This window comes from Gorilla gorilla, chromosome 1 (assembly GCF_029281585.2).
Source record: "Gorilla gorilla gorilla isolate KB3781 chromosome 1, NHGRI_mGorGor1-v2.1_pri, whole genome shotgun sequence".
In the NCBI taxonomy this organism is placed as follows: Eukaryota; Metazoa; Chordata; class Mammalia; order Primates; family Hominidae; genus Gorilla; species Gorilla gorilla.
This window is the reverse complement of record NC_073224.2, coordinates 37,169,079-37,196,807: the sequence shown is the minus strand read 5'-3', so window position 1 is coordinate 37,196,807 and position 27,729 is coordinate 37,169,079. Positions and strand designations below refer to the sequence as shown.

General features: G+C 45.6%; 1 protein-coding gene across 1 annotated transcript in view; it reads left to right on the top strand.

The window, feature by feature from the left end:
• Nucleotides 1–16,831: 16,831 nt before the first annotated feature.
• CAPN8 (calpain 8) overlaps nucleotides 16,832–27,729 on the top strand; it is a 73,667-nt gene continuing 62,769 nt past the window's right edge. Inside the window, exon 1 of the mRNA XM_031015609.3 lies at nucleotides 16,832–17,068. Within this exon, the coding sequence (XP_030871469.3) occupies nucleotides 16,832–17,068 (237 nt within the window). The remainder of the gene's footprint in view (nucleotides 17,069–27,729) is intronic.

Genomic DNA, 27,729 nt, shown 5'->3' with positions numbered 1-27,729 from the left:
GGTGAGGAGCATTGAAGTACCTTAAGTGGCAGGATCAGACTGTGGAGATTGGAGGGATTTGAGAGATTTGGAAGGCTATTGTTGTGCTGCAGGCTAGAAGGAATAAAGAATTGTACTTAAGTCATGGCTGTGGGGATGGAGAGGAAAGAAATGACTCAAGGGATGGTTACAAGAAAGACTGGACAGGACATGTGTTTAAACAGTGACCATGGGAAGGATCTGCAGCAGTGTTTTGGAACGAACCTTGAGAAATTGCTACCATCTGCCCAAGTTCCCACCTGGCTATTACAGGTTCAGCTTGAGGCATTTCTCTGAAATTCCTTGTAAACTGAAAGTCTAACAAGCACCTATACTAACAAGAACCTGTTAATGTTTTATCCTCCTTTGCCTTTCCTTTGAAAACCCAGTGGAGAACTCAATGTTCTCTTTGGACTAGTGACTGGGGAGCTGGGGACGGGAAATGAGGCTCTTTCCAAGTGCAGCCTAGACCCTAACTGCAAGGGAGAGTGACTGAGGGGCTGTGGATACCACCTTCCCAGCTGATTTCACTGCCAGGCCTGCTGTGGGAACAGGCTTGTTAGATCTGAGGCTCCTTGGGCAGGATTCTTAACTTGTAAATATCTCCCTCTCTACCTGCTGTGGGGATTTCTTTTTTTACTGTCCATGTTCAAAATTGGATTAATTGTAATCCTTGATTCATAATACTCTCATTATTATTAGTCAACACATGGCTTTCTTTACTTTTCTTTTCTTTTTTGTTTTTGAGACAGAGTCTCACTCTGTCACCAGGCTGGAGTGCGGTGGTGCGATCTCAGTTCACCGCAACCTCCGCCTCCCAGGTTCAAGCGATTCTCCTGCCTCAGCCTCCCGAGTAGCTGGGATTACAGGCACACACCACCATGTCTGGCTAATTTTGTATTTTTACTAGAGATGGGCTTTCACCACGTTAGCCAGGATGGTCTCAATCTCTTGACCTCATGATCCGCCTGCCTTGGCCTCCCAAAGTACGGGGATTACAGGTGTGAGCCACCGTGCCTGGCCAGCACATGGCTTTCTTTAATTTCTTTAAGTTATTATTAGTAGTATGACGAACTGGGCACAGTAGCTCATGCCTGTAGTTCCAGCTCTCTGGGAGGCCAAGGTGAGAGGATTGCTTGAGCCCAGGAGTTTAAGATCAGCTTGGGCAACATAGGGAGAGCCCCATCTCTACAAAAAATACAAAAAATTAGCCAGGCATGGTGATGTGTGCCTGTGGTCCCAGCTACGTGGGAGGCTGAGATGGGAGGATCAGTTGAGCTCAAGAGGTCAAGGCTGCAGTGAGCCACGATCACACCACCGCACTCCAGCCTAGGCAACACTGTGAGACTGTCTCAAAAACAAAACAGAAAGTATGATGAATTCCTATGTATCCACCACCCCACCCGAGAACTAAAAAATTACTTAAAACTTACATCTCTTTATATGCTCCTTCCTCACTTCGTTTCCCACTCTTCAGGGTGAAAGAGACCACTATTCTGATCTTTGTGTATATATTTTCTTTTTTTCATGAGTTTTATTTCATATATTTGTATGCATACGTTATATTTTCCACATTCAAAATTTCTCCACCAAACAGGGAAAAGAGAAAGACCCTTTACACGGAGAAGAGCTAATATGTACTCCTTGAAAATAGAGCCTGGCAGCTTGCTGTATATAATTCTTATTAAAAATATTAAAAATTGGCCGAGTGCAGTGGTTCACACCTATAATCCCAGCACTTTGGGAGGCCGAGGTGAGCAGATCACTTTAGCTCAGGAGTTCGAGATCAGCTTGACCAACACGGTGAACCCCCCCAATCTCTACTAAAAATACAAAAATTAGGCAGGCGTGGTGGCAGGTGCCTCTAATCCCAGCTATTTGGGAGGCTGAAACGGGAGAATCACTTGAACCTGGGAGGTGGAGGATGTAGTGAGCCAGGATCGCGCCACTACACTCCAGCCTGGGTGACAGCGTGAGACTCCATCTCAAAAAAAAAAAAAAAAAAAAAAAGAAAAAAGAAAAAAAAGTTAAGAATTCCTCTTTCAAAAAAAAAAAAAAAAAACTTTGAATAGAATGAATAGTCCAAGAAAACGTCATGTTGGTGCTCCAGCATGTTACCAAGCACCCCAGGGGGGCATATGTCCCCAGTTAGAGAGCCACTTCTGGCAAGGTGGCTCTGATAGGCTGAGAGAGGTACAGCCCTCTGGCCAAGGAAGTCAGGGGCTAGCTGCTGGGGTTGCAAGCACACCAGAGCTTGTGAGTTTGCAAACATACAGGGCTCCAAGGGGTGTGGGCATTGATGTTATGTGCCACAGCAACCAGTCCCTTAGCTTGGTCAGTGACATGGGACCTGTGTGATCTGGCTTAAGAAGGTACCAGGGCCAATTAGATTTTCTCTTTTGGCAATTTAGACAGAGAAACACAAAGGGATTATTTGCTAGTAAGTTGTGAGAGCTGTATTAGGCAAGTCATAAGACAGAGTTGGAGCTGGAGAGGCTATGATAGGCCATGGGGAAGTCCAAGTTGTGCCGGAGCAAAAACAATGAGTAATCAGCCGGATGCGGTGGTTCACGCCTGTAATCCCAGCACTTTGGAAGCCAGGTGGGCAGATCACTTGAGGTCAGGAGTTCGAGACCAGCCTGACCAACACTGTGAAACCTTGTCTCTACCAAAAATACAAAAATTAGCTGGACGTGGTGGCAGGCGCCTATAATCCCAGCTACTTGGGAGGCTGAGGCAGGAGAATCACATGAACCCTGGAGGTGGAGGTTGCAGTGAGCTGAGATCATGCCACTGCACTCCAGCCTGGGCGGCAGAGTGAGACTTCAATTCAAAACAAACAAACAAAAAACAATGAGTAGTCCAACGAGGCCAGTGGACAGCAGGACTAAATTAGACGGGTGACCAGAGCTGAAGCTCGCTAATGGGGGTGCAGCAGCGTAAGGACCCACCGTTCTGGTGCTGAGCCTGCTGGAGCCATGTGCAGCCGACATTCAGCAGAATTCACCTGCTGATTTTGGGAGGCCTGGCACCATCAAGGCTCTGGTTCTTAGATTTCTTGCTCTCACATATTCATAACTTACTTAATCCAACTTTCCATCTACCCCATGCCTGACCTGCGCCTGTACAGCTCAGTGTGACTGGAGTAAAGCACACAATCAAGGTATGGTAGTTAAAAAAATGCCCATAAATTATTTGGTATTCCTTACTTTAAGAGGTGGAGGTAAATTCCTCTTTTGAGAGTGGGCTGGACATAGCAATTTGCTTCTAATGAATAGAATAAACCTGAAGTGAGTAGACAACTTCAGAGACTAGATTGTAAAAAGCAGTTCCCTCTCTGATTTTTGTATCACTTGTTCTGGAGGAAGTCAGCTGCCGTGTCATGATAACATTGAAACAGCCTAAGGAGAGACCTACGTAATGAAGAACCGAGGCCTCCTGCCCATGGCCATGCGAGTGAGCCATCCTGATAGGAGATCCTCCCACCACAGCTGAGCCATCAGTTGACTATAGCTGCAGTCGGTATCTCATGAAAGTCTTAGAGGTCAGAACCATACAGCTAAATTCCCAAATTCCCTATGCACCGAAATTGTAAGATAATAAATATTTGATGTTCTAGACCACAGAATTTGGGAAAATTTGTCATCTGCAAAAAATAAATAATATATGTGTTGATCTGTCTTACATTAAATTGATAGTCACTAACTCAACTGGCCCTTAATGCCACCTGGCAGCATCATGTCTCTTATCCAATTTTCAAGATCACTTATTTTATTTTATTTAAAAATTTTTTTGAGACAGAGTTTCGCTCTTGTTGCCCAGGCTGGAGTTCAATGGCGTGATCTTGGCTCACTGTAACCTCCACCTCTCGGGTTCAAGTGATTCTCCTGCCTCAGCCCTCCAAGTAGCTGGGATTACAGGCATGCACTATCATGCCTGGCTAATTTTGTATTTTTAGTAGAGATGGGGTTTCACCATGTTGGTCAGGCTGGTCTCAAACTCTTGACCTCAGATGATCCACCTGCCTTGGCCTCCCAAAGTCCGGAGATTACAGGCATGAGCCACCATGCCCGGCCAGATCACTTGCTTTATACCTCCTCTCTCTCTCTCAAATCTCCAACACCTCTGCCCCATTCTCACTCTCAGCTAATGCCCTTCACTCCTATTTCCAAGAGAAAGGTCAAAGCACTGAAAACAGAACTTGCCAAGGTCCAACTGTGACATCTATCCTCACACTGTGTCTGCCATCTACCCTGTGACAAGGGATGAACTGTCTGTGTCCTAAGGCCAACCTCTCCCCTTGGGCTCTAGATTTGATTTCCTCTTGGCCACTCAAAAACATCCCTCCTGAAATTCATCCCCCTCTCTATTTCTAGGTGGAAAGAGCATCGACCTGAGTCCAATCAGCTACTTACAGGTCAACTAAGAAGAGGACTGAGAGTTAACCATTGGATTGAGCAACATCAAGACCACCTGGATATTGGCCAATGGTTTTACCCTGAACATCTGCCCAGAGGGATGGTAAGAGAGAAAGGCAGGACAGAAATGAAAGGACAGTGAGAATACACACCACTTTCATGAAATTTTGTTGTGAAAAGAAAGGAAGAGGCCCGGCGTGGTGGCTCACATCTGTAATCCCAGCACTTTAGGAGGCCAAGGCGGGCGAATCACCTGAGGTCAGGAGTTCGAGACCAGCCTGGGCAACATGGCAAAACCCCGTCTCTACTAAAAATACAAAAATTAGCCAGGCATGGTGGCGTGGGCCTGTAATCCCAGCTACTCAGGAGGCTGAGGCAGGAGAATTGCTGGAACCCAGGGGGCAGAGGCTGCAGTGAGCCGAGATCGTGCCACTGCACTCCAGCCTGGGTGATAGAGCAAGACTCAAGAAAAAAAAAAAAAAAAAAAAAGAAAGAAAAGAAGAAACAGGACAGGGGCATGGAGTCAAGAGAGATTAAACATTTTCTTTTTTTAAGGCAGGAGAAACTATAGCAAACTTGTATGGGAAAGAAAACGATCCAGCAGAGACAGAGAAAACTGATGCAGGTGCATCTGTGGCTGCTTGGCAGCAGGAACTGAGGTCAGGGAAGCATGTGATATAGTGACATGCCCAGCAAGAACAACCTCAAAGTACACTCGTAAGTCCCCATATTGCATGTGGAGCTCTGTGAAGGGTTGCACGATGAACTTGAGAGAGACACAGTTCCTACCTTCATGGCCTTGTTTTCTAAGACTAGGTCAGAGGACTCTCCGCCTTTATGCCGTCTCTTTTCTATTGTATTTATTTATTTATTTATTTATTTATTTGAGACAGGGTCTCACTCTGTCACCTAGGCTGGAATGCAGTGCCTATTTATGGGCATGATCATAGCTCACTACAGTCTTGACCTCCTGGGCTCAAGCAATCCTCCCAACTCAGCTTCCCAAGTAGCTGAGACTACAGGTGTGTACAACCACACCCAGTGAATTTCTTATTTTTTGTAGAGACAGCAGTTTTGCCATGTTGCCATGGCTGGTCTTGAACTCCTGGGCTGAAGCCATCGTCCCACCTTGGCCTCCCAAAGTGCTGGGATTATAGGCATGAGCCACTGCACCCAGCCTGTCCCTTTTCTAGCTAGTAGTTTTCTTTCAGAGGAAATCAAAATATCTCCCTATTTACGCTAAATATGAGTCCTGAACTGTTACAGCTTCTGGGGTAGATAAGGTTAGGATCTCTGTCAAATGCCAGCATTCAGAGGCATATAAGAAGCACTCACTGTTTTCCTCTATTCACAACACATTTCGCTTCTGACACCAGATGTGTGGGTTTTTCCCCCACACTGAACAATTTTCCAACACCAGCTGGGTGTCCTACAATTTAACTCAATTCTGACACTAATTGCCTGGAGTTAGAACAAGTTAATGGCTCAGTCCTACAAGACCATCCCCACTTCAGAGTCCAATCATAAGTGGTGGGTCCCCAGGTCACTCACAACTTCTGTCTGACTTGGTTACAAATTGGAGGTTCCCACGACCTCCTCCTCATGTTCACTAATTTGCTAGAATAGTTCACAGAAAGCAAAGAGAAAAGTTACTAAGTTATGGGTTTGTCATAAAACGATGCAATTCAGGAACAGCCAGATGGGAGAGATGCACAGGGCAATGACATGGCTTGGCTGTGTCCCTACTCAAATCTCATCTTGAATTGTGACTCCCACAATTCCCACATGTTGTGGGAGGTAATTGAATCATAAGGGTGGGTCTTTCCCATGCTATCCTCTTAATAGTGAATAAGTCTCATGAGATCTGATGGTTTTATAATGAGGAGTTCCCCTGCACATGTCCTATTCTTGCCTGCCAGCATTGAAGATGTTCCTTGCTCTTCTGCCATGATTGTGAGGCCTCCCCAGCCATGTAGAGCTATGAGTCCATTAAACCTCTTTCCTTTACAAATTATGCAGTCTCAGATATGCCTTTATTAGCAGCATGAGAACAGACAAATACAGGCAAGGTATGGAGAAAGGGGTGCAGAACTTCCATGCCTTCTCTGGGCACACCACCCTCCCAGCACCTCCATGAGTTCAGCAGCCTGGAAGCTCTCTGAATTCTGTAGCTCAGGGATTTTTTTTTTTTTTAGCTGTGACCTTGCCTTTCTCTCTCTTTCTCTCTCTCTCTCTCTCTCTCTTTCTCTCTCTCTCTCTCTCTCTCTCTCTCTCTCTCTCTCTCTCTGTGTGTGTGTAGATTTCTTTCTTTATTATTATTTTTTAAACTTTTATTTTAGGTTCAGGGTTATATGTGCAAGTGCTGCGGTTTGGAGTTGTGTCCCCACCCAAATCTCATGTTGAACTGGAGTTGCCAGTGTTGGAGGAGGGGCCTGGTGGGAGGTGACTGGATCATAGGAACAGTTTAATGGTTTAGCACCATCCCTCTAGTGCTGTTTTAAAAGTGTGTGGCACCCCTCCTTCCTCTTGCTCCCACTATGTAAGATGTGCTTGCTTCCCCTTTGCCTTCTGCTGTGATTGTAAGTTTCCTGAGGCCTTGACAGAAGCAGAAGCCTATACAGCCTACAGAACTGTGAGACAATGAAACATCCTTTCTTTATACATTACCCAGTTTCAGGTACTTCTTTATAGCAGTGTGAGAATGGACTAATAAAAAAAATTGGTACCAGAGAAGTGGAGCATTGCTATAAAGATACTTGAAAATGTGGAAGTGACTTTGAAACTGGGTAATAGGCAGAGGTTGGAAGAGTTTGGAGGGCTCAGAAGAAGACAGGAAAATGAGGGAAAGTTTGGAGCTTCCTAGAAACTTGTTGAATTGTTGTGACCAAAATGCTGATAGTGATATGGACAATGAAGTCCAGGCTGAGGAGGTCTCAGATGGAGACCTCTCAGATGGAACTTATTGGAAACTGGGGTAAGGTTACTCTTCCTATGTGTTAGCAAAGAGACTGGCAGCATTATGCCCCTGCTCTAGACATCTGTGGAACTTGAACTTGAGAGAGATGATTTACGGTATCTGATGGGAGAAATTTCTAAGCAGCAAAACATTCAAGATGTGACTTGGCTGCTTGTAAAAACCTACAGTCACATGCATAAGGAAATAAATGATCTAAAACTAGAACTTTTATTTAAAAGGGAAGCAGAGCATAAAAGTTTGGAAAATTTGCAGCCTGGCCATGTGGTAGAGAAAAAAAAATTTTCAGAAGTGGAATTCAAACCAGCTGCAGAAATTTGCATAAGTAAAGAGGAACTGAATGTTAATAGCTGAGACAATGGGGAAAATGCCTGGAAGGCATTTCAGCAACCTTCATGGCAGCCTCTCCCTTCACAGGCCCAGAGGCCTAGGATAGAAGAATGGTTTTGTGGTCTGGACCCAGAGCCCCACTGCCCTGCACAACCTCAGGACAGTGCTCCCTGTGTCCTGGAGGCTCAAGCTCCAGATATGCCTCAGGCAGCTGCTCCAGAGGGTGCAAGCTGCAAGTATTGGTGGCCTCCACATGGCATTAAGCCTGTGAGTGTGCAGAGGACAAGAGTTAAGGCTTGGGAGCCTCTGCCTAGATTTCAGAAGATGTATGGAAATGGCCGAATGTCTAGGCAGAAGTCTGCTGCAGGAGTGGAGCCCTCATGGAGAACCTCTACTAGGGTAGTGCAGAGGGGAAATGTGGGGTTGAAACCCCCATGCAGAGTTTCCAGTGGGGCACTGCCTAGTGGAGCTGTGAGACGAAGACCACCATCCTCCAGACCCCAGAATGGTAGATCCACCAACAGCTTGCACTGTGCACCTGGAAAAGCCACAGGCACTCAACGCCCTTGAGAACAGCCATGGGAGCTGAGCCCTGCAGAGCCACAGGGACAGAGCTGCCCAAGGCCTTGGGAGCCCAGCCCTTTCATCAGTGTGGTCTGGATGTGAGACACAGAGTCAAACGAGATTATTTCAGAGCTTTAAGATGTAATGACTGCCCTGCTGGGTTTTGGACCTGCATAGGGCCTATAGCTCCTTTGTTTTGGCCAATTTCTCCCTTCTGGAAAGGGAGTAATTATCCAATGCCTGTACCCCTATTGTATTTTGGAAGTAACTAACTTGTTTTTTGATTTTACAGGCTCATGGGTGGAAGGGACTTGTCTTGTCTCAGATGAGACTTTGGACTGGACTTTCGAGTTAATGCTGAAATGAGTTAAAACTTGGGGGACTGTTGAGATGGGATAATTGTATTTTGCAATGTGAGAAGGACACAAAATTTGGGATAGACCAGGGACAGAATATGGTTTGGATTTGTGTCTTTGTCCAAATCTCATGTCAATTTGTAATCCCCAGTGTTGGAGAAGGGGCCTGGTGGGAGGTGATCAGATCATGGGGGTGGTTTAATGGTTTAGCACCATCCCCCTAGTGCTATCTTAAAAGTGTGTAGCACCTCCTCTCCACTTCCTCCTGCTCCCACCATGTAAGATGTGCTTGCTTCACCTTTGTCTTCCACCATGATTGTAAGTTTTCTGAGGCCTCCTCAGAAGCAGAAGCCTGTATAGCCTGCAGAACCATAAGCCAATTAAACAACTTTTCTTTATAAATTACTCAGTTTTAGGTATTTCTTTATAGCAGTGTGAGAATGGACTAATACAGCAAGTTTGTTATATAGCTAAGCTCCTGCCATAGGGATTTGTTGAACAGATTATTTCATCACCCAAGTACTAAGCCTAGTACCAAATAGTTATTCTTTTTTTGTTCCTCTCCCTCCTCCCACCCTCTACCTGCAAGTAGGCTCCAGTGTCTGTTGTTCCCTTCTTTGTGTTCGTGAGTTCTCATCACTTAGCTCCCACTTACAAGTGAGAACATGTGGTATTTGGTATTCTTGCATTAGTTTGCTAAGGACAATAGCCTCTAGCTCCATCCACATTTCAGTAAAAGACACAGTCTTGTTCTTTTTTTGACTGCATAGTATTTCAGGGTGTATATGCACCATGTTTTCTTTATCCAGTCTGTAATTGATGGGCATTTTGATTGATTCCATGTCTTTGCTATTGTGAATAGTGCTGCAAGAAACATTTGCATGCATGTATCTTTATGGCAGAATGATTTATATTCCTTTGGGTATATACCCAGTAATGGGATTGCCAGATATAATGATAGCTCTGTTGTTAGCTCTTTGTAGCTCAGGAATTTTTATGGAGGCTTTATCTCATAGACATGATAGATTATCAACCTAGTCACCAGCTCCTCTCCCCTGCCTGGAGGATGGGGAGTGGGGCTGAAAGTTCCAAGCCCTCCCTTCCTCCCTTCCTCCCTCCCTCCCTCCCTCCTTTCTTTCTTTCTTTCTTTCTTTCTTTCTTTCTTTCTTTCTTTCTTTCTTTCTTTCTTCTTTCTTTCTTTCCTTCTTTCTTTATTTCTTTCTTCTTTCTTTCTTTCTTTCTTTCTTTCTTTCTTTCTTTCTTTCTTTCTTTCTTTCTTTCCTTCTTTCTTTCTTTCTTGTTTCTGAGACAGGGTCTCTCTCTGTTGCCTAGGCTGGAGTACAGTGGCATGAACATGGCCCGCTACAGCCTCAATCTCCTGGGCCCAAGCAATCCTCTTGCCTTGGTTTCCTGAGTAGCTGGGACTACAGGTGTGTACCACTATGTCCAGCTAGTTTATTATTTTTTATTTTTAGTACAGATATCATCTCACTATGTTGCCCAGGCTGGCCCTGAACTCCTGGGCTGAAACGATCCTTTTACTTTGGCCTCTCAAAGTTCTGGGATTACAGTTGTGAAGCAACTTGCCTGGCTTTTTCCAAGCTTCTAATCATGGCTTGGTCTTTCTTGTGACTAGCCCCCATTCAGGAGCCCACAAGAGTCACCTTATTAGAACAAAAGACTCTTCTATTCCCAGGAAATTCCAGGGATTTAGGAGCTCTGTGTCAGGAACTAGAGTCAAAGACCAAATATTACAACAAAAGATGCTCCTAGCACATTTATCACCCAGGAAATTACAAAGATTTTAGAAGCTTTGTGCCAGGAACTGAGGACAAAGACGAAAATAATTATTTCTTATTAAATCACAAGATCACAAGAGGTATCCTGGCTGTGTCTTCCCTTCCTCCACACCCATCCCCAGCCTCTGGGACTCACAGAGGAGGTAAACTTGGGAACTCCTCTCCCTACCTGCCCAGCCCCAGTGCCACTACCTGAATTAAGCCATCATTGATTCTTGCTTGTTTCACAGCAACTGCACCCTAACTATAGAGAAGAAGTCCACATCCATTTAGGATGGCATTCAAGGCCCCCAGTGTCTTTTCCTCTTGTTGTTTGCCTCCTGCCTCACTCCAGGAGTGAGTGATCTAGAATGATCTCATTCTAGATAATTAATATTCTGTTAGCACTGTGTGCAGAGCTGTTCCTTCTTGCCATTTTCTTGCTGTTCCCCTTGACTCCAATGCCCTTTTTACACTGCCTTCTTTCAAAATCATCATCCTTCAAGCACCTTATCCTACAGATCTAACTGGAAGGCCACCTCCTCCATGAAGCCCTCCTTATCACTCATCATCCTCAGAATCAACCACTCTTTCTTTGAGCATTGCCCGGTCTTTCCACTGCATGGAAGTTCTTTGTGGGCAGGCATGGTGTCTATTTGTCTTTCGGTTTTTTCTTTTCTTTTCTTTTTTCTTTTTCTTGAGACAAGGTCTTGCTCTGTCACCTAGGCTGGAGTAAAGTGGCGTGATCTCAGCTCTCTGAAACCTCCACCTCCTGGGTTCAAGCAATTCTTCTGCCTCAGTCTCTTGAGTAGCTGGTATTACAGGTGCCTGCCACCATGCCTGGCTAATATTTTGAATTTTTTGTAGAGATGGGGTTTCACCACGTTGCTCAGGCTGGTCTGGAACTCCTGGGCTCAAGTCATCTGCCTGCCTTGTCCTCCCAAAGTGCTGGGATTACAGGCCTGAACAAATGCATCTGGCCTCTATTTGTCCTTTTATCCTCCTACCAGCATTGACCCCTGCCCAGTGGAGTGTTGGCACAGAGATGGCTTGCAGATGGAGGGCTGAGTGAGTCATTGGATTTCTTCCTTTTAGGCATCACGTCTCACAGCCTACTGCCCAGATCGGATCTCCCTGTTGGTATGTGTGGGTAGCGTGCCTTAAAAAGAGCATGGGGATTAAACAGAAGACTTGGGCTCAAGTTTGCTACTTGAGTGACCTTGGGGTAGCCTGACAATATGATCTTTCTTACAGACTTGTCGTGAATCTCTAAGCAGCCATGGCAGGAAAGTGCTATGTAGACCTTGCATTCTATTCAAATGTGAGTTTTTGCAGCATTACTTAGTCATACCAGGTCAACAGGATCTGTAGGCCTCTAGGGGGCAGTCTCAGCTGGCCTCCCAACTGGCCTTGACTGAGCCCTTTCCTGCCAGGATGAAGGCCTGAGGTGTGACCCCTAAGATGCCATGAGCCATCCTGCAGACCTGGAGAGAGAATGAGCCCACACATCTCAACTCATCCACGCTTCTGGTTAGGTAGGGTTTGCTCTTACAGCTCTAGAACTGTTTGCATGTGCTGGGCACTTGATATCCTGGGCAGATGGGAAGCCAATCTCTTCCTTAGAGACCACCTACCAATGCTTGTATCATAGCCAGCCTTCCCCTCTGTAATGCCTTTTTTTCTCCTTTTCAATTTTAAAATTGAGATATAACTCACATAACATAAACATCGCCAAAGTGTACATTTAAAGTGTGATATTTATTTATTTATTTAAGACAGGTCTCGCTTGCTCATCCAGATGAGAGTACAGTTGTGCAACCATAGCCCACGGCAGCCTCAACCTCCTGGGCTCAAGCGATGCTCCCAGCTCAGCTTGACAAAGTGCTGGGACTGCAGGTGTAAGCCACTGTGCCTGGCCTAAAATGTGACTTTTGGTTGTGCAACTATCACCACCATCTCATTCCATAGTAATTTCATCACCCCAAAAAAGAAACCTTGTAACTATTAGAGTCAGCCCCACTTCCCAATCCCTGGCAACCACGACTCTGCTTTCTTTCCCTATGGCTTTGCAATTCTAGGCATTTCATAAAACTGGAATTATACAATGTATGGCCTTTTGTCATTAGCTTCTTTTACTTTGCATGTCTTTAAGATCCATCTATGTTGTAGCATGTAACACTATCTCGCTCCTTTTATGGACTCCTTTTATGGCTGAATAATATTCCATCATATGCATATGCCACATTTTGTTTATCCATTTGTCCATTGATGGGCATTTAGGTTGTTTCCACTTTTTGGCTATTATGAATAATGCTCCTATGGGCATTTATGTACACGTTTTTGTGTAGACATATGTTTTCAATTCTCTTTCAATCCTTGAAGTGGGATGTTACTCAGAGTTACTGTGTAATTCTATGTTTAGCATTTTGAGAAACTGCTGGACTGCTTTCCAAAACAGCGGCACCATTTTACATTCCCACCAGCAATGTATGAGAACTCTGTAATCCTCTTGACACTGGATTCAACCCCTGCTTGCCTTAGCATTCTGAAACTGTCAGGCCCAGGAGAGAGAATTCTGCAGTTAGCTTGCACCCATCTTTTCCCTGAAGTTATAGTTATGCAAGACAACAAGCTTTGCAAACTTTAATCCTCTGAAAAGAACACTTGGACCCCTGGGTGCAACCAGGGTGATTTAACTTCCTTTCTAAGGGGATAATACAGCCTTGATCCTTTTGACTGAGAGGAGCCATGTATAGATACAGCTCAGCATCCCCACTTGGCTGGTGTGCACAGAAAAGAGGCAGCATTCACCTGGGCTGTTTGCCGAGAAGTGTTCTTGTTAAGGAGGTGCTGCCAGGTGTGTGTCAGTTGTGTCTGCCCACCCTCATCAACCTCTTAGTGGATCCTCAGGCTGCCTGGCAAGGAGCTGGCACTGGTTCCTGTGGTGCCTGGGGTGTGAGGCTGGAGAGACATCTGTCCAGGTGGACAGAGACAGTGGATGCAGGCTGCTTCCTCCTGGGTACCTGGCTGGAGAACACATAGATGTTTGCTGTCTGCTCATGAGGCGCTGGGGAGCAGAGACTTCTCAACTCCACTTGTTCTTTTTGTGCCTGGATACAAGGAAGGCTTTATTTTCAGTGGCTCAGACTTGCCAGCCTCGATGAGGAAGGGTTTGTTTGCACAGCATCTGGATGTGGGAGCGAGGTAATTCAGGCAGGTGGGGTAGGAAGGAGATTGCTAACCTCGAAGGAGTTCCCTTGTGCAGAAGGAAAATTACCAGCTGTGCTTATTCTGCGATTGGATGGAGGAAGGGCTTGTTCATTTTAGTCAGTCTAAGGGGAATGTTTCTGGGAGGTGTAGGGGAGAAAGAGGCAAGAAAAACAATCCCATAGGATTCTTGTTAATGAACTAATGACCCTGCTGGAAGGTGTCAGGTCCATTATACCTGGTGCACATTTATCCACAGCACGTCTCATACCTGTAGGTGTATATTCATGCAACAAATATTTATTGAGTCCCTACTATGTTCCAGGAGCTTTCTAGGGTTCAGGAATACAACAATGAGTAAAACAAACAGGGGTAATTGTCCTTGTGGAGATCAGAGCCTTGTGGGTTGGAGAGGCATTAATTAAATGATTACAGGAATCGGTGCGGGACAGGGTCTTGCAGGTTGCTATGAGGGCATATAAGAAGGGAAAATGGCTTAGTATGAGGTGTGGAGTTGTCCAGAAAACCTTTCCTGGGGCACCCAGGTCTACTGGATGAACAGGGCTGGGGTGGGGAGAAGAACATTTCAGGTGGAGGGCACAGCAGGTGTCAAGCCCTGAAGCGGGACAGAACACAACATTCCAGGAATGGAAAGAAAGCCAGGAGGGGAGAATGGAGCAGGAGGAAAGGTAGGCAGGGCCAGCTGCTCAAGGTCAAATGGGCTGTGCAAAACCCCCCTTACTCTTCTCCCAGGAACAGTGGGCAGCCATTGGAGGTTTTAAGCTTGGCAGTGACACAGCCAAGATTTGCAATGACCATTCTGTTTTGACTGAATGGAGTTGTGGTTCTGGTTTTAGGGGTGGTTGGGGCCACCCAAGTGAGATAGTGTCAACTGTGTGGGCCGGTGAAAATGTAACTGTGAACACTAGATGAGCTTAATAGTGGGCAGATGTGGAATCAACGGGAAAGTGATGTTGAGGGAAGGAAGACAGGGTCCCCAAGGGGGCATGGACCATAGTCTTTCTGAGGCTAGCTTTAGCCTCTGAAGGCCATTTTGGCCTTGAATTTCTTTTTTTTTCTTTCTTTCTTTTTTTTTTTTCAGGCAGGGTTTCATCACTCTGTCACCCAAGCTGGAGTGGGTGACTCACTGCAGCCTTGACCTGACCTCCTGGGCTCAAGCGATCCTCCTACCTCAGCCTCTTGAGTAGCTGGGACTACAGGCATGCACCACCATGCCCAGCTAATTTTTTCATTTTTTTTTTTTTTAGAGACTGGGTCTTGTTATGTTGCCCAGGCTGGTCTTGAACTCCTGGGCTCAAGCAATGCTCCTGCCTCAGCCTCCCAAAGTGCTGAGATTACAGATCTGAGCCACTATGCCTGGCCTGGCCTTGAGTTTCTGATGAAACCTGGGAAACCACATGTTTTTCTGAACATCTGGGAGCAACCCTTCTTTCTACTTGCTCAGACCTACCCACCTAGCTAAGTGCTTAACACATGGACTGTCACTGGCTTAGAAGGTCAGAGTTGGAGGCCTCAGAGGTCGGCTGGTCCAGAGCTTCTCAGAGGGCATCCCTGGATCCTTGTATTAGCATCATCTCTGTGGTACTGGTTTTAAAAATGCAGATTCCTGGGTCTTACTTCAGACCTCCTGAATTAGAACTCTTTTTTGGGAGGGATGGGGGTGGAGGATTTGTGATAGCACCTATTAGGGAATCAGCATTTTGAGTGAGTGCTCCGGGGGATTCTTCTCCACACTATGTTTCCTGCATCTTCTGTAACAAATGACCACAAATGTGGTGGCTTAGAACAACATACATGTATTCTGTCACCGTTCTGGAGGCCAGAAGTCCCAAGGCTGTGAAATTGAGGTGTCGGCAGGCCCACATCCCTCCAGCGGCTCTAGGGGAGAATCCATTCTTGCCCCTTCCAGCTCCTGTGGCTGCTGGTGTTCACTGGAGTGGGGCAGGATCTCGCTAACCTCTGCCTGCCTCATTTCATCACCTCTCCTTTTTGTCTATTGTCAAATCTTCTGCCTTCCTCTTATGAGGACATTTGTGTATTTAGGGTCAGGATAATCTTCCCATCTCGAGATCCTTAACTTAGTCATAGCAGCAAAAACCCTTTTCCCAGATAAGGGACTATTTACAGGTTCTCAAGATGAGGACCTGGTATCCTTGGGGGACCATTTTCTAGTGTGCCACAAACACTGAAGTTCAAAAAGCATTGGTGTGGTTGACATCCTTCGGGTAGACCAGATGTAGGAAACTGGAGCCCAGAGAGAAGTGACTAATCCAAGGTCATACAGCTTGTAACTCACTTCTGAGATTGGAATCAAGGCTCCTGATTCCAAGGCCTTTCTGGGAATCCTGGCTTCAAGGAATAGTGATACCTGACATTCACTGAATGTTACTTCATACTGTTCTAAGCAGATGACATGTACTGTCTCATCACTCTTCTGAACAACCCTTTGTGGTAGGCTCTCCTATGATCTTCCAGTTTATAGATTAAAAAACTTAGGAGAAAAGAGGTTAAATAACTTGCCCAACATGACAGAGCAAATTACTGGGGGAGCTGGGATAGAAACCGAGGCAGTCAGAGGCCGACACGTTCACTCACAGGTGGAACCTCCTCCAGTCAGGCTTATTCCAAATCTGGCCTGTGAATCACTACTCTCTGATATTTTTTGCCTTCCTAGGAAATATGCACCCAAACATTTCTGGCAGGAAAGGAGGCCCCTGTAACTACTTGCCTTCTTCCTGCTCAGAGCCATGCCTCCAATTCCTTGATGAATATTTGCTTCAAGCTGCACAATAAGCCTTCTCATCTCAGTCAATGGGCTTGATGCAAGGTAAGCAGGTCTTGCAAAGAGGTGTGTGGAGGGAATGCCAGGGTAGGGTCAAGATCCTAATGGATTTCTTAGGGTAATGGCCTGGGATGGGCCCTGGAAGTTTCCCAGACCCCAAATTATTTGCAAAAGGCAGAAGAAGAAGGTGGGGCAGATTGGCCTGGACCTTGGGTACATATTTGTCCCTGGCCATGACTCACTTCCTTCTGGAACAGGGCCTCAGGTGAAATGTTTGTCTGCTCCACCTCTCCTAGTGCCTTATAGCTCCCCTCCCAGTGGAGCAGGTGTCTGAGAGTACAGTGCAGCCCTGCCCTTCTGTCCACCCTACAGAGCCCACGGCCATGGCAGCCCAGGCAGCTGGTGTATCTAGGCAGCGGGCAGCCACTGAAGGTCTTGGCTCCAACCAAAACGCTTTGAAGTACTTGGGCCAGGATTTCAAGACCCTGAGGCAACAGTGCTTGAACTCAGGGGTCCTATTTAAGGACCCCGAGTTCCCAGCATGTCTATCAGCTTTGGGCTACAAGGATCTTGGACCAGGCTCTCCACAAACTCAAGGCATCATCTGGAAGCGGCCCACGGTAAGGAAGCGGACTTGCTGTTGAGTGACATATAAGGCGGAGGGGCCTTACATCTGATCAGGAGCAACTGAGGGAGAAGTTGAGGCTGTGGATCCTAAGTGTCTGGATCTCATATTTCAGACCCCTCCACCACCACCTTTTTTAATTTTATTTTTTTGAGATGGAGTCTTGCTCTGTCACCCAGGCTGGAGTGCAATGGCATGATCTCAGCTCACTGCAACCTCTACCTCCTGGGTTCGAGTGATTCTCCTGCCTCAGCCTCCCGAGTAGCTGGGATTACAGTCATATGCCACCATGTCTGGCTAATTTTGTATTTTTAGTAGAGATGGGGTTTCTCCATGTTGGTCAGGCTGGTCTCAAACTCCCAACCTCAGGTGATCCACCCGCCTCAGCCTTCCAAAGTGCTGGGATAGCAGACATGAGCCACTGCATCTGGCCCCCCCATCACCTTTTGAACTCTTATTTTTTTTGAGGCAGAGTCTCACTCTGTCACCCAGACTGGAGTGCAGTGGTGCAATCACAGTTGTGCTGTGTTGCCCAGGGTGGTCTTGGACTCCTGGGCTTAAGCCATCTGCCCACCTCAGCCTCCCAAAGTGTTAGGATTACAGATGTGAGCCACTACACCCAGCCTGAACTCTTGTTCAGAGATGGTGAGGTATAGAGAGAAGAGCATGGATGAGCTTTGGAACTAGGTAAGTTAGATTTGAATCCTAGCTCTGCCTGTGTTGTTTTGGGCAGGTAAACTCTGTGAGCCTTAGTTTTCTCATCTGTAAAATGGCATTTACTGGCACCTTATTTTTCAGGGTTGGTATGAGAATTAGAGATAAATCTCAGAGCATAGTGCCCAGAACATAATAGATGCAGAATACGTAGTTGTTATTACTGCATATGGTCCCTGGGCCAGTGCACAATGGAACAACTCAGTGCTGGATGCAGTCAGCTCGCAGGTAAATTGTGACAACATCATTGCTGAAAGGTGCACGGTTGCTCAAGGTCATGAATTGACATTATTCCATCAGGGCTGGTGAGTGGAGAGGTGGGAGCTGGGGCTCTGTGGATGCAGACGGAAGGCAGAGGCTCCTGCATGCGGTTACTGATACTACCCAAAGCTCAAGGGCAAGGGATGGAGAACAGTCCTCCCAAAACCTAGACCCATGACCTATCACTATGTGACCCTTGTCAAGTGATTCCTCAGGGATGAGAACCTCTCCCATACAGAGTGGTTGTGAGAATTGAGCTCATCCATACAAAGTGCTCTGTTCAACAGAGCTCATAACAACGTCTCAGGAGAGGGACTATGAAATGACCTGGGCACCTTTTGTCTTCTAATCCATGATAGGGAAATCAAGTCAGGGTTCCTATTTTCTTGGCAGTGGTTGAAACAGGAAGACAAAGGGAGAGTACTTCTTCTAAAATGGTCAAAATCACTATTTAACTCCAGCTACCTCTACCCTTTTTGCTTTGATCCTGCTGATTTTGCCTAACAGTTTTCATCTCTGAGAATAACTCCTTGGCCATGCTGCCCTCCCGCCCACCATGGTTCATCTTCCCATTCCCCTCTGAAACCTATAGGGTTACCCTGGTATGTTGATAAAATCCAGATTGGGAGTAATGGTTTTTATTCTAATTTCAAGACAGCCACATTTCATTTCAACAGACAGTTTTTTTGAGCTTCCATTTTGTGCCAGGCATGGGCTCTGCACTGATTGGAAAGGTGGTCAGGGAGAAACTGAGGAAGGAGCTGTGGTCTCAGCTCTGATGGAAAGTGTGGGGAGACACAGGTGTGAATAAAGGACAGATGCCCAAGGCAGAATGAAGTAAGAACTCTACAGAGGCATAAATGATGGGCCATGGGAACCTGGGTTGTCACCACTGGGTGGTGAAAAGCCTTAGGGAGGGGTACCATTGCAGATCCCAAGGGTCTTGGGGGAGAGGAAGGAGGGGGAGAAAATTTTCCTTTAGAGACCAAAGTCAGGTATCAGTTAACCTTTGCTTAGTTTTTCTCCTTTCTTTGAAATCCTTAGAGACTTTACCTCCTTAACCACATAGCCTGTTCTTCCCCAAACTGTGTCTTCACCTGTCCTCGTGGTCTGTGGAAATGCGGTAATTGTAGACTGGATGTGCTGATTTGTGGCTGTCAAAGGAGGAAGTAAAATTCAGAGCATGAGGCAGTGGAACCTGAGTAATGCGGAAGGTGCAATTGAAGGACTCCTATTTGGAGTTTTCAAGTGCGTGTTGAGTAAATAAATGTGTGTCAAAATTTAACCTCTCCTTCCCTAATCATCAGTGAAAAATTATCACACAGCTGCTTTTGGGCAGGCTCATGCTCACATACCACAAGGGTACATTAGAGAATGCAGACTTATCCTCTAAGATCTTACAGTTATTGAATAGACTCCTGAATCAGTAAAGATTCTGATCCTATCTCTATGAGGAACATGCATTGAATGCTGAAAAAATTAGCCTGCTCCTAAGTGCTTCATTATTATTTTTTCCTTCCAAGAGGCCTTTCAGGGGTTTGCAAAGAGATCAGGGTATCCAGAAATGTGGTGCATGTAAGTTCATTTGTTGCATTTACTCACTTATTTTTAAATTGTGGTATGATACACATAACATAAAATTTGCCATCTTAACCCCTTCTAAATGCACAGTTCAGTGGCATTAAGTACATTCCCATTGCTATGCAACCATCAACACCCTCCGTCACCAGAATTTTTTCTATCTTGCAAAACAGAAACTAAATACACATTTAAAAACTCCCCACTCATTCTTCCCCGAATTTCTTTTCGTTTCTTTTCTTTTTTCTTTTTCTTTCTTTCTTTTTTTTTGTTTGAGATAGAGTCTTTCTCTGTTGCCCAGCTGGAGTGCAGTGGCGCGATCTTGGCTCCCTGCAACCTCTGCCTCCCGAGTTCAAGCGATTCTCCTGCCTCAGCCTCCTGAGTAGCTGGGATTACAGGCACCTGCCACCAAGCCTGGCTAATTTTTTGTATTTTTAGTAGAGATCGGGTGTTGCCATGTTGGCCAGGATGGTCTGGAACTCCTGACCTCAAGTGATTCAATCACCTCGGCCTCCCAAAGTGCTGGGATTACAGGTGTGAGCCACTGAGCCTGGCCCTTCTCCCCAATTTCTGACAACTGTTCTCCTTTCTGTCTCTTTGAATTTGATTATGTTGGGTACCTCATATAAGTGGAATTATACAGTATTTGTCCTTTTGTGACTGGCATAACTCAGCATAATATCCTCAAGATTCATCCATGTTGTGGCATATGTCAAAACTTCCTTCCTTTCAAAGGTTGAATAGTATTCTGTGGTGTGTATAGACCACATTTTGTTTATTCATTTGTCCATCGTTGGTCTTGGGTTGCTTCCACTTTTGGTTATTGGTTATTGTGAATCATGCTGCTACAAACATGGGCATACAAACTTCTCTTTGAGACCCTGCTTCCAGTTCTTTTTGTTATATACCCAAAAGATATGACCCATGGCTGGATCATATGGCAGTTCTACGTTCAAGTTTTTGAGGAACCACAGTGCTGTTTTATATAGTGGTTGCACCATTTTGCATTCCCACCAGCAGTGCACAGGATTCCTATTTCTCCACATCCTTGCCAATGTTTGTTATTTTCTTTCATTTTTTTTTTTTTTGAGATGGAGTTTCACTCTTGTCACCCAGGCCGGAGTACAATGGCGCGAATTTGGCTCACTGTAACCTCTGCCCCTCGGGTTCAAGTGATTCTCCTGCTTCAGACTCCCGAGTAGCTGGGATTACAGGCACTCGTAACAATGCCCAACTAATTTTTATATTTTTAGTAGAGACAGGGTTTTGCCATGTTGGCCAGGCTGGTCTTGAACTCCTGACCTCAGTTGATCTGCCCACCTTGGCCTCCCAAAGTGCTAGGATTACAGGTGTGAGCCACTGCACTCAGCCATTTTCTGTTTTTTGATAGTAGCCATTCTAATGGGTGTGAGGTGACATTTCATTGTGGTTTTGATTTGCGTTTCCCCAAAGATCAGTGATGGTGATCATCTTTTCATGTGCTTATTGACCATTTGTAGATCATCTTTGGAGAAACATCTATCCAAGTTCGTTGCCTTTTTTTTTTTTTTTTTTAAGACAGGGTCTCACTCTGTTGCCTAGGCTGGACTGCAGTGGTTCAATCTTGGCTCACTGCAACCTCTGCCTCCTAGAATCAAGTGATTCTCGTGTCTCAGCCTCCCAAGTAACTGTGACCACAGGCTCCCGCCACCATGTTTGGCTAATTTATTGTGTTTTTAGTAGAGATTGGGTTTTGCCATGTTGGCGAGGCTGGTCTCAAACTCCTGGTCTCAAGTGATTCACCTGCCTCGGCCTCCCAAAATGTTGGGATTACAGGTGTGAGCTACTGTGCCCAGCCCCTTTGCCCATTTTTAATTGTGTCGTTTGCTTTTTTATTTCACTGCTGCTTTTGAGGGTGATTTTGTACTTCTTCAGTGTTGGGGGCTTTAAGTCCACTGCCTAAATGTGACTCATATGATCCTGGTTCCCACACAGACGTTAATTTCTACCGCCCTTTGGGGGAAAGCAGATGAGATGGGTTGAACATGTATGTACACATGTTTTTGTCCTCTCAATAATAAAATAAAGATTGATACTTAGATATTTTCTGAAATCACATCATTCGACATCCTGCCCCTGCTGGGCGTTTCTGCCTATTCATAAGCAATTGAGCAAAGATTTGCTTGAGCTCTTGTCCCAAGGATTTCAGGACAAGTTTGCCCAGAGGAAGGGCTCAAGGTCAAGCATAGGTTCTCAGGATGAGCTTTTGGTTATTCACAATCCTGAGACAGTTTAGGGTTGGGCAAGAACAATCCTACCACAAACAGCATGGTTGGCTATGCGAGATCGGGGGTGTTCTTAGCAGGTAGATTTTTGCCTCCTTATTTTCTGGCTTCCCCTCTGTGTTTGGATAATGCCCAGCCCAGGTCCTGTGGTTTGAGGAATGCCCAGCATGAGCAGGCCCTGGTGCAGTGCAGTCAATGATATTCTTCCCTGAAGTGTCCACTTTTTGGCAATTAAGTGGTTTATTGATCTTAAGGAGAAATACAGCAAGACAGCAATGAAGTGATGTCAGCTGCATAGTAAGGACCTAGTTTAAGAGAAATGTCAAGGGGATGAATTGTTGGGGGGTTAGGATAAGGATGAGGGTGACAGGCCTCAGCTTGGAGCTTCCACTCTTTCTTCAGCTGCTACATCTGGAGTGAATCTGGAGTTTTCAGTTTAGCCATGATTTATTGCGTGCTGGTTGTGTTCAGGTGTTGGAGAGGAGTCTTTGTGGAGCTTTGGCTCATCAGGGAGAGACATACGGACAAGTGGACAGCTGGCAGGCCGCAGAGTGGTTAAGAGCATGAGCTCGTGCATCAGGTAGATCAGGTTTCTGGTCCCCTCTGGCCATTTGCTATCTGAGGAACCATGACTAACCACCCCAAGACTCAGTTTCCTCTTCCATAAAATGGGGATAATAATATTACCCACTTCACTGTTTTTTGGAGGCTTTGGTTATTGGGATGCTTGAATAAGGAAATCTAGCTGTTATTACAAGACAGAATATCCAGAGGGTGAAATAAATAGAAATATGAACACAATGTATGGGAGTTCAGGGGAAGAAGCAGTTAAATTTGACAGTGAAATTGGGGCAGGTTAATTACCGGAGACACTTGAGTTGGGATTGTTGGTGGAAGAGAATCGGGATAGAGACTGAAGAGAAGGTGCAGGTGTGGGCAGAGGTACTGGGTTGTGGCAGTGCATCGGGAGCAAGTGTATTCAGAGGAAGGTGGGAGTCCATTGTGATGGGAGGAGAGTGATAATCACTCACTGTGGGAAACTGACAGACAAAGCTGGAAACATCCAGTGGGGCCAGATCACAGAGGGATGGAGGTGCTGGGCCAAGCAATGTGGCTATACTTGAAGATGGTGATGGTGAAGATGGCAGCATCTCTGGGGGTTCTAAAAACCAGAGCTCATAAAGTGCAAACCAAAGCTATCAGACATGGTTAACGCTCTAGGAGAGCAGTGTGGCCAAACAGCCATCATCACTGAGACAGTGTGGGTTTCAGTCACTTTCTGCCTTGGATTCTTGACTGATACCTGTATTTCCTTAGGCCTGGTCATCAGAGGCTGATCCTAGGTTAGAGTAATTTGTATTTATGGAGTGTTTTGAGATCCTCACTTGAGTAATAGAAAACAGTGTTACTAAAAAGACATGATTGTTATTAGGAAAGATAAAAAAGCGTTCCAAGTGTGGGTAGGTGGGAGGCTGCCTCGTCACAGAATCCTGCCTCTTTAAAACCTCTCTGACTGCCAATTACTTTGTATCTCTGATCTGTGCTTCAACAGGAACTTAGTAATGGAGAGATTTGGGGTAAGTTCTTTGGGCATCGTAGTGAGATGGAATCTCCTTGCAAAGCTGGGGACTTTCTTTTTCTTTTTCTTTTTTGAGACAGAATTTCACTCCATCACCCAGGCTGGAGTGTGGTGGCGCGATCTTGGCTCACTGCAACCTCCGCCTCCTGGTTTCAAACAATTCTTATGCCTCAGCCTCCTGGGTAGCTGGGATTACAGGTGCACACCACCATGCCTGGCTAGTTTTTGCATGTTTATTTGTAGAGATGGGATTTCACCACGTTGGCTGGGCTGGTCTCAAACTCCTGACCTCAAGTGATCAGCCCACCTTGGCCTCCCAAAGTACTGGGATTACAGACGTGAGCCACCATGCCCAGCCCAAAGCTGGGGACTTTCTGTGGTCCCTGAAAGATTCATGCAACATATTAGTCATGACATTCCTTGGTGTGTGTGTATGTGTTTTTCTGGGGAGGGGGCATTTTTTGAATTATACTGAGTACCACGTAGTAAAATGGACATTCCATCTACCTAGAAACCACTTAGCACCATTCTGTATATTTCACTTGTAATTGTCTGTAGCCTTTGCCAATGACTCTGTCTTCCAAACCAAACTCAACATTTTAGCAGAACTTGGGAGGCCTATTAGATATGAATCTAATGAAAAATGAGCAATGTGACACAGGTAATTGAAGATACAGCTCAGGGAGTTATTTTGGAAGCATCAGCATATTCTGCAGTTAATAGTTGAAGCCATGGGGTCGAATGATGTCACTGAGAGAAGAATGCTTAGGGGTGTTACTGCTGTATGAAATGGGATAATCTCAGAGGGTTGAGGACCAACAGCCAGGGGTTCCTTGATACTTAGGGGTAAGCACAGTAGAAGAATGCGTGAAGGAGACTGAGGAGAAATGCTCAGAGAGGCAAGGAGAAAATCAAGCATGAGTAAGGGTATGGAAGTCAATTTCAGAGAGGGAATAGCCAACGGTACCAAATGCAAAGAGAAGTTAGTTATTATTGGTGACATGGGTGAGGGGAGTTTTATGAAGCTATGGATGTAGAAGTCAGATTTCAATAGACCCATGGATGAATGGCGGATGAAGAACAGGAATCTATTCATCTATTTATTTATTTTTTGAGACAGAGTCTCACTCTGTTGCCCAGGCTAAAGTGCAGTGGCACAATCTCGGCTCACTGCAACCTCTGCTCCCGGGTTCAAGTGATTCTCTTGCTTCAGCCTCCTGAGTAGCTGGGACTACAGGCACTCACCACCACGCCTGGCTAATTTTTGTATTTTTAGTAGAGACAGGGTTTTGCCCTGTTGGTCAGGTTGGTCTCGAACTCCTGACCTCAGGTGATCCACACACTTTGGCCTCTCAAAGTGCTGGGATTACAGGTGTGAGCCACCATGCCCAGCCAAGAACCTACTTTAAGAGAGTTTTTAAGAAAGGAGATTCTTCCAAACCCCTATTGAGTGTGCTGTCTTTTCTTTCCTCTTGACGATACAACCTTTTCCTTCTTTTTTTTTAAAACAACATTTAAATTAAATTTTTTTTCTCTTTCTTTTTACTTATTACTCTATCAGATCTCTCTGCCTTTTATTTGCCAAAAAATGACTGCCTGGAGACTGGGAGCTCTTGGGCACCCGGGGTGAACATTTGCAGCTGCACACTTTTAGAACACCCAGATTGGCTGGTGCCACTTTTCTCTTTAAGTTGCCGCCAGAAATTGCAAAAGACTGAAAGCGAATGAATAAACAAAAAACTAAAGGTCCATCACTAGAGAACCTTTATTTACAAATAAATAAATGGCAAGAAAATAAACGAGCTAAATAACTTATGGTACTTTTAATGAAGTTACAAAGCTCTCTATGTCCTAAGACATACGTACAAGACATATGTGACAAAAATGTGTGTATGTGGCTGGGAGCGGTGGCTCATGCCTGTAATCCCAGCACTTTGGGAGGCTGAGGCGGGCGGATCACGATGTCAGGAGATGGAGACCATCCTGGTTAACAAGGCGAAACCCCGTCTCTACTAAAAATACAAAAAATTAGCTGGGTGTGGTGGTGGGCGCCTGTAGTCCCAGCTACTCAGGAGGCTGAGGCAGGAGAAGGGCGTGAACCTGGGAGGCGGAGCTTGCAGTGAGCCGAGATCACGCCACTGCATTCTGGCTTGGGCCAAAGAGCGAGACCCCGTCTCAAAAAAAAAAAAAAAAAAAAAAACCCAAAACGTGTGTATGTACATAAATATGCTTTCATATCAGAAGACAGCTTCTGGAGGGACACTTAAGAAATGCTACCAGTGCGGACTCTGAGGCGGAAGGGATTTTGTGTTTTACACCATTATTTACTGTTGGGTTTTTTTCTCATGTTCATGTATTAATTTTTCAATGAAAAACAGGTAAATAAATTGTTGTTGTTGTTGTTGTTTTTGAGATGGAGTTTCGCTCTTGTTGCCCAAGCTGGAGTGCGATGGCGTGATCTTGGCTTACTGCAACCTCTGCCTCCTGGGTTCTCCTTCCTCAGCCTCCCGAGTAGCTGGGATTACAGGGGTGCACCACCACGCCCAGCTAATTTTTGTATTTTTAGTAGAGAGGGGGTTTCACCATGTTAGCTAGGATGGTTTCGAACTCCTGACCTCAGGTGATCCACCCACCTCGGCCTCCCAAAGTGCTGGGATTACAGGCGTGAGCCACCACACCCAGCATAATTTTTTTTAATACTTGGGAAAAAAAAAAAGTCAGCCCAGAGGAGCTGTTTCTGCCATTTCAGCAGGAGCCAGCACCTTATAGAGGCTATGGGGCTGCCACCTGGAAGGTTCCACCTCACATAGCAGAATCCCAGAATCCCCACTGCCAGCTTCATCCAGACCCTATGCATCTGCCCTCAGCCCACCCTCCTGCTTCCTGGTCCTTTCTGATCTGCCCTTTCTTCACCTCTATGAAGTAAGAACGAAATGATTCTCTCTCTCTGTGGCCAGACAGTCTTTGATGTAGTGCAGCCCAGGATGCCTCTGATTAAATGTAGGCTGACTTCCGTTTTGTCCCTCGAGGTCCTGCCCTTTTCCCCTAGCAGTTTGCCTGGTGAACAGGTAGACCCATCTCTTCTTTAGGAACCAGTACGTAGACTGCTCCTGCATCCTACCTTTGTAATGGACAGGCATCATCTCCCACCCACTAAGTCTTGCAGCCATCATCCCTGTTGGGCCCTTCTCATTTTTCTCTCTTTGTGTTTTTTCTCCCTTTGTGGATATAGCCTACATTCTATTATTATGCACTAGCCTTTTTTCTCTGACTTTTTCATAATGTCAATCTTGGTTTGCTATATACAGCAAAAGCACCTTGAGGCCAAGAACTACGTGGTTTATTTCTTTTCTTTCTTCATTTCACCATGTTTCCCTCTTTCCCCTGCCTGCCATGGTTCAAAGGGTACTGGATACAGAACGGGCACTCAAAAAATCCTTGCTGGGTAAACAAAGAAAGCATGACTAAAGCATGTGTCATTGTGCCCCAACAGAGCACCAGGGCCATGAGACTGCTGTAGGCAGATGCCAGTTGAGATAGGTGAGTGGAGGAAGTGCAGGTCAGATATGTCAATGTATCAGAGATGAATTCTCATCTCAGGATACATGGTACTTCTGACACTTCAGTGTGTCCATCAGCACATGGGGTCATTATCATTTAGTCAAGACTTTAACGAGTGCCCACAGGGTGCACAGCATTTTGCTAAATATTCTTCTAATCTCTTTATGTAAATAGGGGTGTTGTCTGAATAGGTGAGATCATTTTTCATCACATATTATCTCAGCCTTTGCCTTTCTCCTACCTCCCTGCTCCTCACCACCTTTCCACACCCACACACCCACACCACACATATAGTATTAAAACACTAGTCCTGTCCGGGCACTGTGGCTCATGCCTGTAATCCCAGCACTTTGGGAGGCCAAGGCAGATGGATCACTTGAGGTCAGGAGTTCAACATCAGCCTGGCCAACATGGTGAAACCCCATCCCTACTAAAAATACAAAAAAAAAAAAAAAAAAAAAAATTAGCCGGGTGTGGTGGCACGCGCCTGTAATCCCAGCTATGTGGTAGGCTGAGGCAGGAGAATCACTTCAGTCCGGGAGGCGGAGGTTGCAGTGAGCTGAGATCATGCCACTGCACTCCAGGCTGGGCAACAAAGCGAGACGCTGTCTCAAAAAAATAAAATAAAATAAAATAAATAAAAAATAAATAAAAATGAAAACACTAGTCCTGGCAGGGGCTCTGGACTCCAGCTTCTGC